Source organism: Bos taurus, chromosome 6 (assembly GCF_002263795.3).
Source record: "Bos taurus isolate L1 Dominette 01449 registration number 42190680 breed Hereford chromosome 6, ARS-UCD2.0, whole genome shotgun sequence".
Classification (NCBI taxonomy): domain Eukaryota; kingdom Metazoa; phylum Chordata; class Mammalia; order Artiodactyla; family Bovidae; genus Bos; species Bos taurus.
This window is the reverse complement of record NC_037333.1, coordinates 2,404,998-2,424,034: the sequence shown is the minus strand read 5'-3', so window position 1 is coordinate 2,424,034 and position 19,037 is coordinate 2,404,998. Positions and strand designations below refer to the sequence as shown.

Below are 19,037 nucleotides of genomic sequence, written 5' to 3'. Positions count from 1 at the left end.
AAGAGGTGGCAAGAATACACATAAGAACTGTGCAAAAAAGATCTTCACGACCCAGATAATCACTATGGTGTGATCACTCATCTAGAGCCAGACATCCTAGAATGTGAAGTCAGGTGGGCCTTAGAAAGCATCACTACAAACAAAGCTAGTGGAGGTGATAGAATTCCAGTTGAGCTATTTCAAATCCTGGAAGATCATGCTGTGAAAGTGCTTCACTCAATATGCCAGCAAATTGGGAAAACTCAGCAGTGGCCACAGGACTGGAAAATGTCAGTTTTCATTCCAATCCCAAAGAAAGGTAATTCCAAAGAATGCTCAAACTACCGCACAATTGTACTCATCTCACATGCTAGTAAAGTGATGCTCAAAATTCTCCAAGGCAGGCTTCAGCAATATGTCAACCGTGAACTTCCAGATGTTCAAGCTGGTTTTAGAAAAGGCAGAGGAACCAGAGATCAAATTGCCAACATCCGCTGGATCATGGAAAAAGCAAAAGAGTTCCAGAAAAATATCTATTTCTGCTTTATTGACTATGCCAAAGACTTTGACTGTGTGGATCACAATAAACTGTGGAAAATTCTGAAAGAGATGGGAATATCAGACCACCTGACCTGCCTCTTGAGAAATCTGTATGCAGGTCAGGAAGCAACAATTAGAACTGGACATGGAACAACAGACTTGTTCCAAATAGGAAAAGGAGTGTGTCAAGGCTGTATATTGTCACCCTGCTTATTTAACTTATACGCAGAGTACATCATGAGAAATGCTGGACTGGAAGAAACACAAGCTGGAATGAAGATTACCGGGAGAAATATCAATAACCTCAGATAGGCAGATGACACCACCCTTATGGCAGAAAGTGAAGAGGAACTCAAAAGCCTCTTGATGAAAGTGAAAGTGGAGAGTGAAAAAGTTGGCTTAAAGCTCAACATTCAGAAAACGAAAATCATGGCATCTGGTCCCATCACTTCATGGGAAATAGATGGGGAAACAGTGGAAACAGTGTCAGACTTTATTTTTGGGGGCACCAGAATCACTGCAGATGGTGACTGCAGCCATGAAAATAAAAGATGCTTACTCCTTGGAAGGAAAGTTATGACCAACCTAGATAGCATATTCAAAAGCAGAGAAATTACTTTGCCAACAAAGGTCTGTCTAGTCAAGGCTATGGTTTTTCCTGTGATCATGTATGGATGTGAGAGTTGGACTGTGAAGAAAGCTGTGCGCCGAAGAATTGATGCTTTTGAACTGTGGTGTTGGAGAAGACTCTTGAGAGTCCGTTGGACTGCTAGGAGATCCAACCAGTCCATTCTGAAGGAGATCAGCCCTTGGATTTCTTTGGAAGGAACGATGCTAAAGCTGAAACTCCAGTACTTTGGGCACCTCATGCGAAGAGTTGATTCATTGGAAAAGACTGTGATACTGGGAGGGATTGGGAGCAGGAGGAGAAGGGGACGACAGAGGATGAGATGACTGGATGGCATCACTGACTCGATGGACGTGAGTCTGAGTGAACTCCGGGAGTTGGTGGTGGACAGGGAGGCCTGGGGTGCTGCAATTCATGGGGTCGCAAAGAGTCGGACATGACTGAGTGACTGAACTGAACTGATAGAGTTATTAACAGTTGCAGGGTAGAGAAAGGTACAAAAATAACAGGAAATTATATCAACAATATTTCTTTCTTCTTTTTCTTCCCCCTTACCCAATATGAAGGGGAAACAAATAATGTTTATGACCATCAAATTTTTCTGCAGATCCATATAAGCTATTCTTCTACCCATGTATTTGTAATGTGTGCTTGTTAATGGCATTAACAGAGTTCAAAGTTCAAACGTGTTAGTGGAGACCTCCTCCATGGGCTTCGGTTCTCTGTAAGGACGCAAAAAACCTAAGTTCTTACCTGTTGCAAGAAAGTTTATTGACAATAAGGAAAGAAAGAACAGAACACCTCAAGAGAGAGGTGGGTTCTGCCAAGGGAGGCAATGGCCCTGAAGAGCTGTGGTACAGAGATTTAAAGGCAATGGCCATTTGCCTAATCCAGGGAGTTGTTCACTGCCAGTCTTGATTGACAGCTGCAGGTTATATAACAAGATGCTCTACTGTAGCATGTCCTTCCATAACTCAGTCTGTTATAACTAGATGTATGTATTCATGGAATATTTATGAGCAGTTAATAAATCCAATGGCCACCGAAGGTTGCTTTAGTACATGATAGTGTAAAGTGTGGGCATGTCCCAGAGTAGGCAAAGTCCTGCCAGAAGGCTTGTGGGGAATTTTTCCAGCCTCCTGACTATTTGGAGTACTGTTGGGGGTATGTTAGGGCGGGGCTAGTAAATTGCTTGTGGGGGTGGGATTAGGTGGCTATTGAATGTTTAGCTGAAGGGGCACCTCTCCTTGCTCTCAGCTAACTTCCTGCCTAATGAAAGGGAGTTCCAGATCTGCTAGTCAAAATATTTTGTTTTACAGACAAAAAAAGTAAAGACTAAAAAGATAAAATTGTATGCCTAAAACTATATGATTAATTTGGAATAAAACCTAGCTACAATCCAGGTATTTTGACAAATGATGAATATACAAATACATAGGAGATATGTGATTATATAACTATATGAATGTTTGCCACATGTAAGTATGTAGGTATTTTTAACATGAAGACTTACTTTGAGAAAAAAACTGGCATCAGTCACTGATTTATATTTAGTGCTTTAATTATTAGGGCATCAAAAAGAAAGATAGAGTTTTGCTTACTTAAGTAGCACAGTGCTCATCAGAAGACTATGAAATGTTTATAGTTTCCTCGTAACACCTCAAAGTTATAATTGAATTCCCTGAGAAAACGACTCTGTGCATGCAAATACTTTGGAGTAACTTTTTTAAAAAACTAGCTTTTGTTAGTTAAATTGCATATATTTCCCAATTATAAGTTAGTTCATTGTCTTAAGTCCTGAATCTACTAGATTCCAAGGAAATCAATGCATCAGTGAGCTCATAAAAATATGTTTAATACATAGAAATGGCCCTTTCCATACTTTTTAAGAATTAAAGATTTAAATTTATCATGATAGAAACAGTGGACAAAGAAACATTTACCCTTAGTGAATATAATAAAAATTCTCAGAGAAAAAAATACAACTAAAATATTTTCTTTCATTAATTTACTGCCACTATAATGGTTGAGATCACATATCATTTGAGATTATATCAAAGCACTTCAGTAACTAGTCTCCACAAATGGTAGTTGTTATTAAAAAGCAGCAATAACTTTGATAAAAACAACAGACGTTCCTCAGAGAAAAGTTACCCCAGGCATTGTCTGGAGTGTTTTCTTATTCAATAATTTGTCTCAGGAGTTCCTGAGCAATTTTAACTTTTACCTTTATAGATATGCTTCCTTCTATAACTGATAAAGAACCATGAAAACTGGAAAATGGCCAGTTTAATTTTGTAACACACATAAAACCCAACTTAATTTCCCAAATGAGCATTTTGCAAATAGTGAGTGGGAAAAATACATAGAACAGAGGTGGACATTACTATATCTATTCCCAGGGATAGTGTTGATACTTCCTCTGTTTGGATGACACTCCATCAAATAGAAGCAAAATTACAGTATTATACTCTACAGAATTATAATGATTCATCTTGAATCCTTCCTGGAAAATTTGAAAATAAAAGCACAGTTATCTTCATATTTTCTTCTTTATGTAACATATTGTTGAAATTTTACAAATTGACAATTCTTTTCAAAAGAAAGGATTTCTAATGATGTATGGCAAATGTGTATTTAAAGAAGAAATTCTGACTCTCTTTTTGAGGCTTGCATGTTTGTGCGTGTGGTGAGAACAGAAATGCTGGATTAAACACAATCTGCATCTCAAAGACATGCTCCTTTTACTTTTACTTTAATAATTACTTCCAACCTAAAGGTTCATATCATCAAAAGAAAAAACCCCAAAATTTGTGGAAAGAACAAATTACAATTTTCTTTTTAACATAAAAAACCTTATTGCATAGACCAGCTGTATTTGTTTTTGGAAGACAGTGTTAGGGCTCATGGTGGGCCACCTCAAAATGTGCCAAGGTGGCATGTTTGTTACCTCTAATTAAAGTTACTTCAATGACCGGTGTGAGACTTCCCTTGTGGTCCAGTGGTTAAGACGTAGCCTTCCAGTGCAGGGGGTGCAGGTTTGATCCCTAGTGGGGGAGCTAGGATCCGCATGACTACTGGTCAAAAAACCAAAACGTAAAACAGAAGCAATATTATAGCAGATTCAATAGACTCTAAAAATGGTCCTGATCAAAAAAATTCTAAAAAAAAAAAAAGTCCAGTGTGAGAGAGACACTCTGACTCTTCTTTCTGTCTCTCTGGAATCAAGAAATAATCTCTCCTGCGACAGGTCCTCTCCCCTCCTGTGGAGGCAGAAAGACATCTTCATCACCAGAGATAGGAAATCTGGGCAGAGAAGCCTGCATAATGCTTCCCTGGTGGCTCAGATGGTAGAGCATCTGCCTGCAATGTGGGATACCTGGGTTCAATCCCTGTGTCACTCCAGTACTCTTGCTTGGAAAATTCCTTGGATGGACGAGCCTGGTAGGCTACAGTCCAGGTTGTCACAAAGAGTTGGACACGACTGAGCCTGTATAAACAAACCATATTATTTCTTGTATTTACTGCTCCAAGCACAAACTCTATTTAGATGCCTTACTAATTAAGCACCCAAAGCCTAAATTCTCTTGTCCTGCTCACAAATTTATTGTTTGTCTAAAAAGTGTAAAAGCTGCCTGCTTTAGCCACTTCTGAGGTCTCATTTCTACAAGTTCTCCATGCAATGAATTAACATATACTTCTTTTTCTCCTGTAAATCTACCTTGTGTTCATTTTATCATTAGTCCAGCCACAAGGACTCCAGAAGTGAAAGGGGGAACATTCCCCCCTCCCAGACAATAGTCACAAGGGGCCTTTTTTGGAAGTTGTTTTAAAGCCCATGTGCCCCAGAGGTAGGCGTGTATTGTAACTATACAGGGGATAGAAGGGTAGAAATGTACATGGCAGGTATGGCAGTATAGATGCTGGAGTTAAGGAAGTCTAAGAACCAAGCTTTCTTTTCTCCCCAGGCGTAGCTTCTTGACACTTTCATCTTTCCTTTCACCCACCACACAAGCCTATGGGCATTTTCAAAATGCCTGCTGTGTTAAAATAATGACAAATGAAATAGGACGTTTATATTCATGAGCTCTTGGATGGCTCTGGCTCTGCAACAACAGTCCGTACAGGTCCCCTGAGTATCAAATACTAAAATTCAGCAGAAAGGGGCACAGGAATTTTTTTCTCTGACTTCTGGGGTAATAGTTAATATTTACTGCCCCCAGAAATTAGATTTACAAGTAACATTGCTCCCAAGGGACACAGTCCTCTCCAGTTTAGAGAGTGCTGTTCCCAGGGGACTGCACTCGTCGCTAGACATGGGATACTGTGACTGTCACACAGCAGCTTTCAGTTTTAAAGTGTGCAATAAGCACACCCCTTCTCAGACCTAGCTATGGTCAAAGACCCTCTTTGTGATCCTCTTCGTGTTACAGAAGAAAACTTGGTTCTGCTCACCCTCCCAAGTAAAGCCAGTCCACTGACATTAGGTTGCGGTGAAGGAACGTGCAGTGTTTATTGCAGGTGCCAGGCACGGAGAATGGGCAGCTCAAAATCAAATCCCAGATGGCTTTCAGGGAGAGGGTTTTAAAAGCAGTGTGACAGGGAGTGCTGCTGAGTGAGTGACCAGCTTATGCATGATTCTTGAATTGGTTGCCATCAATATTAAGTTTCAAGCATCATCAACCTTCTGGTTTCAAACTCCAGTGTCTATATTCTTACGATCATAAATTTTCATCTGGATCTGGTGGGGATCTGCTTCCTATAAAAACAACCTAGGAATGTGTCGGAGAAGGCGATGGCACCCCACTCCAGTACTCTTGCCTGGAAAATCCCATGGACGGAGGAGCCTGGTGGGCTGCAGTCCATGGGGTCGCTAAGAGTCAGACACGACTGAGCGGCTTCACTTTCACTTCTCACTTTCATTCATTGGAGAAGGAAATGGCAATCCACTCCAGTGTTCTTGCCTGGAGAATACCAGGGACGGGGAGCCTGGTGGGCTGCCGTCTATGGGGTCGCAGAGAGTCGGACACGACTGAAGCGACTTAGCAGCAGCAGCAGCAGGAAATGTGTCAGCCCTTTGCCTGTATCTTTCAGGGACCTAATGATTCCGCCATGTGGTCCATTTATTCTAAATTGTTACCAATTCCCCAGTCCAACAGCTATTCTTTATTTCTACATCTTCACATTCCTAATTATTAGCTCTGAAGCAGCCTTTAGAGACTCAGAGACCTGGTAGCCTAAAAGAAAATACTTTTACTTCAAAGGATAGGGACACAGGGGTTTATTACCAGTTCATCCCTAATTTCTCTCTCTCTCTCTATCTCACACACCCACCCACCCACCCACACCCACACACACCCACACACACCCTCTCACACAGAGAAACCATAGGCTCCTGACAACTGATAACCAAAAATAAGGCAAATCTACAGGATGGATACAGATTTGGACATCTGGAGGACGGAAACCACGTTGAGCAGACACGGAGGACAAGTTTCGTTTGTTTGGTCTTTTTAACCTATGACAACTCTTTCCCTCCCCGTCGTCTGTAGCTGCCAGGCGCAGCCCGTGGAAGCCAGGGTTCGGCAGCAGCCTCCCCGCCTGGCGCCCACGCGCCGCCCGCGCCGCGCCGGGAGGAAGCCAGCCCCGCTCCGCAGGGTGCCTTGGCAACCCCGCGCCAGCGAAGGTTAGGCGACCCCCGCCCAGACGCCTCCCCGCTTCACTCTGGAAGGTGAGAGAAAGACCGGCGCTCTGCTTGCTTTGGGTTTTTATTATTTTTCTGTTTTCGAGCAAGGAGAAAACCTGGGCCTTGAAGAGTTCAAGGGGAGCCTGAGCTACGGCGCTGCTGCGCCCACGGCGGCCCCGAGCCCCACCTCCCTGCACAGCCTTGGCGGGAGACAGGGTGCCTCCTCTCCCCCGCCGATCCAAAGGTAGGGGGCGCCCCGAGCAGGTTCGGGGAGCAGGGCCGGGGAGCTCGGCGAGAGCGGCCCCTTACTCTGGCGGCCCGAGTCCCTGCAGCCGCCGGGAGCAGGAACGGCCGCGATCCCGGGAGCCGAGGCGCCCCGAGGTGCCCATAGGGCCGGGCTGGACGTCAAGCGTCCGAGCTGAGAGCGGGCGCCTCTGGGGCGCGGAGGGAGAGGGAAGGATTCAGCGGCGCTTCTGTGCGAGTCCGGTGGCCGGGACGTGGGTGAGCAGAGCTGAGCTGGAAGAGCGTGTCTAAGGTCCCGCTGGCACTGGTGCAGGGAGGACGCGGCTCCCGGAGAGGGCGAGCCCGGGGAAGCCCGGCAAATTCGGAGCTGGGGTGCCGGGGGGTGCTCCAGGCGGGGACCCCGGACGCCGAGCACCTGCAGCCCCGCTCGCTGACGCCCGGGACCCCGCAGCGGCGCGCCCGGGTCTGCGCTCCGGGGGCAGGTATCCCGACACGTCCCAGAGCCTCGAATTCCTAGGCTGGGAATTCATCCCCGAGCTTGCGGACCTTTCAGTTATCTTTTAAAGGGACCGAACCACCCTGTTGGATGGAAGCCCAGAGACTTGCTGGGAGCCTGTGGAAATCTCCTAAGGCGCTCTCAGCGAAATTTGCCTCCCAAATGCAAATTTAAATTTCAGATTTCTCAAGAGAAAAGAAACTGATGTAAGAAATGGGGAGAGAGGGTGGCTCGTGCCTGCGTGTTTATCAGCTGAACGGAACAGTATTTCTTTACAATTCACATTTTGCCAGATTCTGGCTTTAAAAGTAGATCATGGGGATATTTGAGAACGTGAAACATAGCCACTGTCCCAGGATCACAGCAAAGTGGGCAACAAGTGATATTTTATCATTGCTAGAGGGGAAACAATTGCACGTATTTAATTCTTTTGTGTGATTAGTAACCTTTTTGAGAAGAAAGATGTGTATTTCCGTAAGGCAGGAAAAGATCACAGCAAAGCGACTTTATTTAAGTGTATAAGCTCAGTCCTTGTATGTCCTCTGAGTTCCGTGCAGCTCCTCCCATTCTTTTTAAGAACTATCTATTGAAATACTCGTCTATTCACAAGATTCCATATGTCTTGGTGTCACATATAGATCAATTTTTATAAACAATTACAATATAACAAAATTACAGTGTCTTTACAAGATACTGCTTTTTCAAAAAACGTCACCACAGTTGGACCAGGAACTTTTGTTTCTTTAACTTGTAAGGCTAAGGATACAAGTTTGATGTTTCAGCCTGGGAATTCTGAGTGGAGGAGGGGGGTTAAAACCAGGTATAAAAGAGTGAACAAAAATTATGCACCACAAAAGTTTTCACACAGTCAATATCAGATTTCTTCTAAAATAATATTTCATTTTAAAAACATTCTTTATTTCATAATTTCTCTAGTGATCTAAGATGAAGAGAAGTTCACATTTAATATTATTTTTATTATCTGTAAAATATTTATGCTGCATAAAATTGTACAACATTCATTACAACACTTGTTGAAAAGCAGATCGTTATTAAAGATATTTCCACTTCTATTATAGCCTTGTTTATTGTGCTTTTCAGGAAGAAAGAGAAATTAGGGGGTAAGTTTAAGGAAAGAAACCCTCTATGTTTTTTCACCTTTCATTTTAAAGTTATTCCTATAGTATAAATTTTTCAAGTAAAGAAACGGAAGACTTGAATCTTATTAGATAGAATTTTCCTGATGTGCAAAATGTTCCCAGGCTACAAGGAGACACTTTGAAAGGAACAGTTTAACATTCCCTCTTTGCCCCCTGCTCTCATTTGCAATATCCATTATTTAGTTGTGAGAAGTTATCCATCCAAGAAAAAATTTACAAAAGGTTCCTTTAGTGTCGAGCGTGATCTTAGGTGTTATGTGTGTACTTGGGGTGGAGTGGAGCTACAGGAAGAGCACAGAAAGTTTAACTACATAGTCACAGCAAAATAAAATGAATAAATGAATGGTGAATGAATGAAGGAATGTGAGGTGAGAGAAAGCATAAGGGAAAAAAGATAATCTATCAGTAGGTACAAATAAACATTCATAGGATTCCCCAGAAATACAAGTATTCAAGCTGTAGTGAAAAAACGACATCAGGAAAATGCCTTTCTTTCTTTTATTCATCATACATTGAGGGCCTTTCGTGTATGAGACAATTGTAGTTTGTAACAACTCATCAGAGACCTTAACACCTCAGAATATTCTTCACATCATACCTGTATCAGTTATCATTCTTCTGCCACAGCCTAGCAAAGCACCTAGCATATTAGATGTTCAATAAATGCTAGTTGAATGAATAAAGGAACAACTGATCTCTCTTAGCTATTCATTAACAAAAAAGGCCTCCCTTTTAAATAATGTGTAAATTAGTGTCTTTTAGAGAAGGATAGAAGTGTTGTCTTCAGTTTTGTCATGTCCAGTGAATATTCAGGGTGACATTTTTATGACACAGTGTTTTTTTCCTTATTTATGTGCATATAATTATGTGCAAATATTTATGCGCATATATTATAATAGAATTGTACCAGCCACCAACTGTACAACCTGATGTACTTCTTTTTCATTTAAGTAAAAATGTTGTAAATATTTTTTACCTTTTCGGTTTTGTGTTCTTATGCGATAGCCTTTATCAGTGAAGATATTTGGGGGCAAACCTCAGACATATTGCAGACTTGGTTCCAGACCATTACAAGGCAAGTCACATGAGTTTCATTTTCCAGTGTATATAAAACTTATGTTTAAACTATAGTCTATTAAGCATGCAATAATATTATGTCTAATAAAACAATGTGTGTGCATGCATGCTAGGTAGCTTCAGTTGTGTCCGACTCTTTGCAAGCCTATGGACTGTAGCTTACCAGGCTCCTCTGTCCATGGGATTCTCCAAACCCCAAGGAGAATCCCATGAACAGAATCCCAAGGGCCTCATGGAGAATTCCATGGATAGAATCCCATGCCCTTCTCCAGGGGATCTTCTGAACCCAGTGTCTCTTATTATTCCTCCCGCATTGGCAGGCAAGTCTTTACCACTAGCACCATCTGGGGAGCCCCAAAACAATGTACATACCTTAATTAAAAATCCATTATTGCTTAAAAAAAAAAAAGCTATCTGAGCCTTCAGTGAGTCATAGAGTTTTTGCTGTAAAGGGTCTTACCTCAGTGTTGGTGGCTGCTGACTGATCAGGGGAGTGATGGTTGCAGAAGGTTGGGGTGGCTGTGGCGGTTTTTTAAAGTAAGACACAATGAAATTTGTCCCATTAATTGTATCTTTTAGGAGTGATTCCTCTGTAGCAAACAATGCTGTTCATTAGTATTTTACCTGCAGTAAAACTCCTTTCAAAGTTGGAGTCAGTCCTCTTAAGCCCTGCTGCTGTTTTATCAACTGAAGTTGCATCATATTCTAAATCCTTTGTTGGCATTTCAACAACCTTCACAACATTTTGACTGGGAGAAGATTCCATTTTAAGAAACCATTTTCTTTGCTCATTCATAAGAAGCAACTCCTTACCCCTTAAAGTTTTATCATGAGATTATAACAATTCAGTTAGTTCTTCAGGCTCCACTTGCTATTTCCTCCACAGGTGCAGTTACCTCTTCCACTGAAGTCTTGACTCCTCACAGTCATCATTATGGTTGAAATGATCTTCCCAATTCCTGTTCATATTGACATGTTGACTGTTCTCATGAATCACAAATATTCTTAACAATATCCAGAATGGTGAAACCTTCTAGGTTTTTCAATTGACTTTGCCCAAATCCATCAGAGGAATCATTATCTATGGCAGCTATAGCTTTACAAAATTCTCTATCTTAACTAATAAGACTTGAAAGTTGAAATTACTCTTTGATCTGTGGGCTGCAGAATGGATGTCATGTTAGCAGGCATGGAAACAACATGAATTCTCTTACATCTCATCAGCCTTTTGGGTGACCAGTTGTATTGTCAATGTGCAGTGATATTTTGATAGGAACTTTTTTTTTTTTTTTCTGAGCAGTAATCTCAAAGCAGGTGTAAAAAATTTGGTAGGCTGTGTTGTCAATAGACATGTTTTGTTGTTCCATATATTAAGCACTGACAGAATAGACTGAGCAGAATTCTTAAGGGCTCCAGTATTCTCTGAATAATAAACATGCATTGGCTCAATTTAAAGTCACTAGAGCATTAGCCCTTAACAAGAGAGTTAGCCTGTCCTTTGAAGCTTTGGAGCCAGGTACTGACTTGTCCTCTCTAGCTATGGAAGTCCTAGAGGGCATCTTCTTCCAATATAAGACTATTTTGTCTACACTGAAAAACTGTTAAGTGTAACCACCTTCATTATTTATATGAGCTAGATCTTCTGGGTTACTTGCTGCAGCTTCTACATCAGTACTTTATGCTTCCCTTTGCACTTTGAGGTTATAGAGAAGGCTTCTTCTTTTCTTAAACCTCATGAGCCAATCTCTGCTAGCTTTAGACTCTTCTGCAGCTTCCTCACCTCTCTTAGCCTTGACAGAATTGGAGAGAGTTAGAGCCTTGGTCTGGATTAGGGTTTGGTTTAAAGGAATGTCATTGGTTTGATCTTTCATCCAGACCATTAAAGCTTCCTCTGTATCTATAGTAAGGCAGTTTCTTTACTAATCATTCATGTATTAATTTTCGTGCCTGGAGAATCCCAGGGACAGGGGAGCCTGGTGGGCTGCCGTCTATGGGGTCACACAGAGTCAGACACGACTGACTGAAGTGACTTAGCAGCAGCAGCATGTATTAACTGTAGTAGCATTTTTAATTTCCTTCAAGAAATCCTTTGCATTCACAAGTTGCCTAACTATTTGGCAAAAGAAACATAGGTTTCAGCCTATCTGGGCTTTTGACATGCCTTGCTTACTAAGCTTAATTGTTTCTAGCTTTTGATTTAAAGTGAAAGACCTGAAACTCTTCTTTTCACTTGAATGCTTAGAGGCCATTGTAGAATTAACAACTGGCCTAATTTCAATATTGTGTCTCAGAGAGTAGGGAGGCCTGAGGAGAGGGGGAGAGAAGGGGGAACAGATACAATGTGTGTGGATTAAGTCACATCTTATATGGTTACAGTTCCTAGTGTCCCAAAACAATTGCAATAGTACATCAACAATCATTGACCACAGATCAACATAACAAGTAGTCATGAAAAATTCAAACTATCGAGAGAATTACCGAACGTGGCGCCGAGACGCAAAGTAAGCATGTGCTGTTGGAGAAATGGTGCTGAGGTCCTTGCTCTGTGCAGGGTTGCCACAAACCTTCAGTTTGTAAAAACACACTGTAAGTGAAATAAAGTGAAGGACTCATTTTATAATGAGGCCTGATCATAATTTAAAGTTGAAACGTGGTAAATTATCACAGTTGCCTATGTAGGTACTCTTCATTTCATTTTGGGGCCCTTTGTAACCTTGTCTAATTTCAGTGGTTCTAATATATGTGTATATGTAAATATACATACATACATATATGCATATATATTCAATATTCTATATATTCATACATTGAATATTAATATATATGAATATAGAATATAAATGGACATTCAATGTTCAATGTATTAATATATCCGTATATGTTCAATACATAAATATATACATATATTATTGTATACATTGTATATATAAAACATTTATACATATGTACATATATGTATGCATGTATGTTTGCATATACACATATACTACAACCATGGCTCAGATGGTAAAGAATCTGCCTGCAATGCAGGAGACCCAGGTTCCATCCCTGAGTCAGGAAGATTCTGTGGAAGAGAAAATGGCAACCTGCTCCAGTATTCTTGCCTGGAAAATTCCATGGGCAGAGAAGTCTGGTGGTTTACAGTCCATGGGGTTGCAGAGTCAGACTAAGCACACATGCACACACATATATACACATATAGTCATACTCTATGCTAAATTTGTCCATGTCCCCCGGATGACTCATTTCTGTTATTTTAAAAGCTGAGAAAATTAAACTACTTTTGTAAATTGATTAAGTAACATATTTATTTAGCATCTACTATGTACAACATACTCTATTAAGCATCATTAAAATCATGAAAATAATTGAGACATTTTCCCTTTTCTCCATCAGAGTGTCACAGAGAGAACTGACCATGCACTGGAGGCACCCTGAATTTTAGACTCATGCCACATTCTTCTGTCATCACCAATAGTGCTGCTTCTTCTCTTACTAAAAATTTGGGACAGTAATTTTTACTCTCGAGATGTTTTACCCTACAATTACATGTCCCCAGAAAACACAAAGCCATTATAGAGTATACTGTCCAGTTTCTCTTCTGTCCTTGCCTTGGTTGCAGGGGGGACAATCAGTAGCTACTGATGTACAACTAAAGAGGACTGTTTGCAAAAAGTGAATCCAGAGAAGAACAGCTGAGTATAAAGGAATCATAGTAACAAGCAGCCTTACAGACTGTGAGTGTAAATAGGATAGGGAAGAAGCCAGATGGAGCCAGGGGGTCACTGGAGCTCAGGAAATGAGGCAGGAAGGCCAATCGAGGTTGCTCTGATTAGAAGCTCATGGAACTGTCCAGGGGAGCGGCAGGAAGCCCATTGACTGGGAATATGATGAGTGGGATGATTTAGTAAGCCTGGTGAGTCACTATCGTACCTACCAGAAATCTTTTTCAACTTGAGACAATATCAGAGTAAATTATTGATTAACACCTAAGAATAAATGAATAAGATCCTGAACTTTTGAATTCATTTATCTTTAAAAGGGGCTTCCCTGGTGGCTCGGCTGGTAAAGGATCTGCCTGCAATGTGGGAGACCTGGGTTTGATCCCTGGGTTGGGAAGATCCCTGGAGAAGGGAAGACAACCCACTCCAGTATTCTGGCCTGGAGAATTCCATGGACAAAGAGTCGGACATGACTGAGTGATGTCTCACTTTAAAGGAATGCAATTGGCCTTCAGAAATTTAATAATGTAGGATCTGTTATAGAAGTTGTGAAAAAAACTTTTGAATTTCTCATAGTACAACAATGCTTATATCATGCTATTTGAAAATTGCTGTATGTATACTTGAAAAGTTATTTATGACAAAGGTATGTGCACAATAAGATTTGCCCTTTGGAAATTTATTGGCCCAGGATCTATATATCCCTTATAAATAGAAGATAATTATTTACTATTAATTTAAATATATATGTATTTTTATAGTTTTAAACATAATTACCCAACTATAGATCTAGAAATAGATTGATAAACTTACAGTGATTTTTTAAAGATATATGTACCTAAAATATATGTATCTCCATATATATCCATATATATATTTCTGTCTATCTATCTATATCAGGATATCTGTTACAAGGTATACTCATCAGAATTAACTAGCTGTTGCTATCCTGAGTATTCTATAGGATATTCTTGTTTAGAAAAAAATGGGAAGTGCTTGCTTTTTTAAAGGGGAGAAGGTTTTCCTTTTGCCTCTTCTTGATATATTATAGGCAATTGTGTACTTCATTAGACAATAATGTCAAATCTGTAATATATAACAGTAAATAAGTAATATCATTGTGGTATTAATATTATTAATATCCTTGAGGTGACAAAATTTGTGGTATGTTATATTAGTATCCGGAGAAGGCAATGGCACTCCATTCCAGTACTCTTGCCTGGAGAATCCCATGGACAGAGGAGCCTGGTAGGCTGCAGTCCATGGGGTTGCTAAGAGTCAGACACGACTGAGCGACTTCACTTTCACTTTTCACTTTCATGCATTGGAGAAGGAAATGGCAAACCACCCAGTTTTCTTGTCTGGAGAATCCCAGGGACAGAGGAGCCTGTTGGGCTGCCGTCTATGGGGTCGCACAGAGTCGGACACGACTGATGCGACTTAGCAGCAGCAGCATATTAGTATCACTTCTTTATGCTATAATATCTTCCTTAAACAAAATGAATTTATTCAATCTTTTTAAGGCTGAAATATATTTTCAATCTTTAAATTAAAAAATAAACAAGTAAATTTTGTTTTTAAATAAACCAGCAGCTAGCTGGTCAGTGGTTTAATTCATGATAATCTTCAGGTCTCAGAGAACTGAGACTTGATCACAGGATGATTTTGCTGTCAAGATTGTGTTCACGTAAACATTTACTGAGTGACTACTCTGTACATGTAGGTCCTATGATAGTGTATCTACACTTGAGAAGCTCAAATCTGAAGATTTTATGAACTTGGTAAATTTGGGATATTAGACTCTGGTTTGAATTTATTTTCCCACATATATTTACTTAACAGTACCATGATGAAGTTACTGTGCCATGTTTTATGGTCGATATCATAGTGAGTAAAGGACAGTTTCTGCTTTCCCATTGGTTATACATAAATAAGATAAACTAGTTTTTATTATACTTGCAGTACAAAGCAAATTATGTCATATAGTATCAGATTCTATAAACAGAAATATGTGGGGATTCAAAGGAGATCATATCCAATTAAATAGATCAAGGAATAATTTAGGGCAGGTTACTTTCAAGTTTGACCTTGATTGATGTAGGATAGAAAGAAACATCTAAGATATGACTACAACATGTATCTCCACTAGAAAAAGTATTAATTAGCTATTATAATTAGATATCTTGAAGTTCTTATCCACATTTTCCTTTTCCTTCCCTTACATTTTTCCTACATAAGTGAAAAAAAAAGGCCTACTTTTTTTTTTGGTCTACTGTTTTAACATGAATCAATGCATCATAGAAATGATGATAGATTTAAACTTACTATAATTGTTATGGCTGATATTTGCACTGTACTTGGTGCCAGGTAAAGACTTCACTAAACTTTCTTAGTAAATTAATAAGGTAACAGGAGAAAATGGTAAAATTTTGCTTCCTTCTCAATGGATTACTTTATAGTTGTCATGATTTTTTTTTTTTTTAGTTCCTAACTAGTGTCTTTCTATTCCAAGCAGGAGTACAATATGGATTCAGAGCTCAAGGATTATTATAACAAAACATCTGCTGGCGAGAACAATACTGCTGCTCTTCGGAACTCTGATTTCCCAGTCTGGGATGACTATAAAAGCAGTGTTGATGACTTGCAGTATTTTTTGATTGGACTCTATACACTTGTAAGTCTTCTTGGTTTTATGGGGAATCTACTTATTTTGATGGCTCTCATGAGGAAGCGAAATCAGAAGACTACAGTCAACTTCCTCATAGGGAACTTGGCCTTCTCTGATATCTTGGTTGTGCTGTTTTGCTCACCTTTCACACTGACCTCGGTCTTGCTGGATCAGTGGATGTTTGGCAGGGTCATGTGTCACATTATGCCTTTCCTTCAATGTGTGACAGTTCTGGTTTCCACTTTAATTTTAATATCCATCGCCATTGTCAGGTATCATATGATAAAACACCCTGTATCCAATCATTTAACAGCTAACCATGGCTATTTCCTGATCGCCACTGTCTGGACACTGGGTTTTGCAATGTGTTCTCCTCTCCCAGTGTTTCACAGCCTTGTGGAACTTCAGGAGACCTTTGGCTCGGCATTGCTGAGCAACAGGTATCTATGTGTCGAGTCATGGCCATCTGATGCATACCGAATTGCTTTCACTATCTCTTTATTGCTTGTTCAGTATATTCTGCCCTTAGTTTGTCTAACTGTAAGTCATACTAGTGTCTGCAGGAGTATAAGCTGTGGATTGTCCAACAAAGAAAACCAACTGGAAGAAAAAGAGATGATCAACTTAACTCTCCATCCTTCCCAAAAGAGTGGGCCCCAAGTGAAGCTCCCCAGCAGCCAGAAGTGGAGCTACTCATTCATCAGGAAGCACAGAAGGAGGTACAGCAAGAAGACAGCCTGTGTGCTGCCAGCCCCAGCCAGGCCGCCACTGGAGAACCGCCCCGGAAGGCTTCCGGAGCACGCGGGCTCCAGGAAGAGTCCGCTCCCTTCATCCAGTAAGTTCATACCAGGGGTGCCCACCTGCTTCGAGGTGAAACCAGAAGAAAACTCAGATGTTCATGAGATGAGAGTAAACCAGTCTATCATGAGAATTAAAAAGAGATCTCGAAGTGTTTTCTACAGACTGACTATCTTGATACTAGTGTTTGCGGTGAGCTGGATGCCTCTACACCTTTTCCACGTGGTAACTGATTTTAATGATAACCTGATCTCAAACAGACATTTCAAGTTGGTATATTGCATATGTCACTTGCTAGGCATGATGTCCTGTTGTCTTAATCCAATTCTGTATGGATTTCTTAATAATGGAATCAAAGCTGACTTAAGGTCTCTTATACACTGTCTGCATATGTCATAATTCTCAGTGTTTACTAAGGAGAAAAAAAGTGTGGTAATCACCTAAAATGTATTCATAGTAACTATGTATTTATAATCAACAAATTTTGTTAACATGTGGAATTTATGTTTAAGAGCTGTGGATTTGGATGTCAGTTCATAATATATAGAAGATAATTTTAATGTGTTATGTAAGATAAATTCATTTAGTTGTATAAAGTCATTGTCAATCCAGTCTGTAATTTCATTTTAAAGAGTAGTTATATTACCTTCCATTTCAGCTTGTCTGTAAATCAATGAATTGTAAGTTCTTGCTTAAAATAAAAATTTTATTTAACCATCTCAGTATTTTTTGTTCAAAATTTTAAGTAAAAAAAAAAATCTTATTTTTCCTAAGATATTTAGTTTCAAATATGAGGACTATCTATTAGTCTTCATTTTTACTTCACAGATTTCTTAATATTTTACTTCTGAAAATACAGAAAAGTTTCAGTATGCCCAGAAAACCATAACTAAATGACAGATATATGTTGTTGTTCTTGTTTAGTCACTAAGTCATGTCTGACTCTTTGAGACTGCATGTTCCTCTGTCCATGGGATTTCCCACACAAGAATACTGGATGGGTTGCTATTTCATTCTCCAGGGAATCTTCCTGACCCATGAATGGAACCCATCTCCTACATTGGAAGGTGGATTCTTTATCGCTAAGTCACTAGGAAATTCCCCCTTGGATACAGGCCTAAGTCATAAATTTAATTGCCAACAGTGGGTACAGTTTTGGAACCTCCACAGGAAAATATTTATTTCCTATCATTGATGATTGCTCAAGTTATCAATTTATTATCACTATCCTAGTTGTTGTTCAGTTGCCAAGTCGTGTCCAACTCTGCAACCCCATAGACTGCTGCATGCCAGGCTTACCTGTCTTTAACTGCCTCCTGGGGTTTGCTCAAACTCATGTCCATTGAGTTGATGATACCATCCAACCATCTTATCCTCTGTTGACCCCTTCTCCATCTGCCCTCAATCTTTCCCAGCATCAGGGAAAAAGTTGTGTTTTGCTTTTCCAGTGAGTCAGCTCTTTGTATCAGTTGTCCAAAGTACTGATGGTTCAGCTTCAGCATCTGTCCTTCCAATGAATATTCAGGATTGATTTCCTTTAGGGTTGACTGGTTAGAACTCCTGCTGTCCAAGGGACTCTCAAGAAGCTTCTCCAGCATCACAGTTTGAAAGCATCAATTCTTTGGCACTCAGCCTTCTGTATGGGTCAACTCTCACATCTATTTATGATTTGTGCAAAAACCATAGCTTTGACTATATGGACTTTTTTCGGCAAAGTAATGTCTGTGCTTTTTAATACCCTGTCTAGGTTTGTCATAGCTTTTCTTCCAAAGAGCAAGCATCTTTCAATTTTAGGGCTGCAGTCACCATCTGCTGTGATTTTGGAGCCCAAGAAAATAAAGTCTGACACTGTTTGAATTGTTTCCCCATCTATTTGCCATGAAGTGATGGGACTGATGCCATGATCGTATTTTTTTGAATGTTGGGTTTTAAGTCAGCTTTTTCACTTTTCTCTTTCACCATCAGGAAGCTCAGTGTTCCTCTTCACTTTCTGCCACTAGGGTGGTATCATCTGCTTATCTGAGGTTATTGATATTTCTA

The 19,037-nt window shown here is 40.2% G+C and overlaps 1 protein-coding gene and 1 long non-coding RNA gene across 2 annotated transcripts; both read left to right on the top strand.

Moving 5' to 3' along the window:
• Positions 1–6,851: 6,851 nt before the first annotated feature.
• NPY5R (neuropeptide Y receptor Y5) lies at positions 6,852–17,712 on the top strand. The gene is made up of 2 exons (NM_001102527.2): positions 6,852–6,878; positions 16,047–17,712. The coding sequence occupies exon 2, from the start codon at positions 16,056–16,058 to the stop codon at positions 17,394–17,396; it is 1,341 nt and encodes a 446-aa protein (NP_001095997.1). The 5' UTR covers positions 6,852–6,878; positions 16,047–16,055; the 3' UTR covers positions 17,397–17,712.
• On the top strand, positions 6,891–10,683 carry LOC132345469 (uncharacterized). Its single transcript, XR_009494811.1, has 2 exons — positions 6,891–7,334; positions 9,738–10,683. It is a non-coding gene; the product is annotated as an uncharacterized lncRNA (long non-coding RNA).
• Positions 17,713–19,037: the final 1,325 nt, after the last annotated feature.

What these genes read in the sequence shown, in the direction of transcription:
- NPY5R (NM_001102527.2), top strand. Translation starts at nt 16,056, where the DNA reads ATGGATTCAGAGCTCAAGGATTATTATAACAAAACATCTGCTGGCGAG.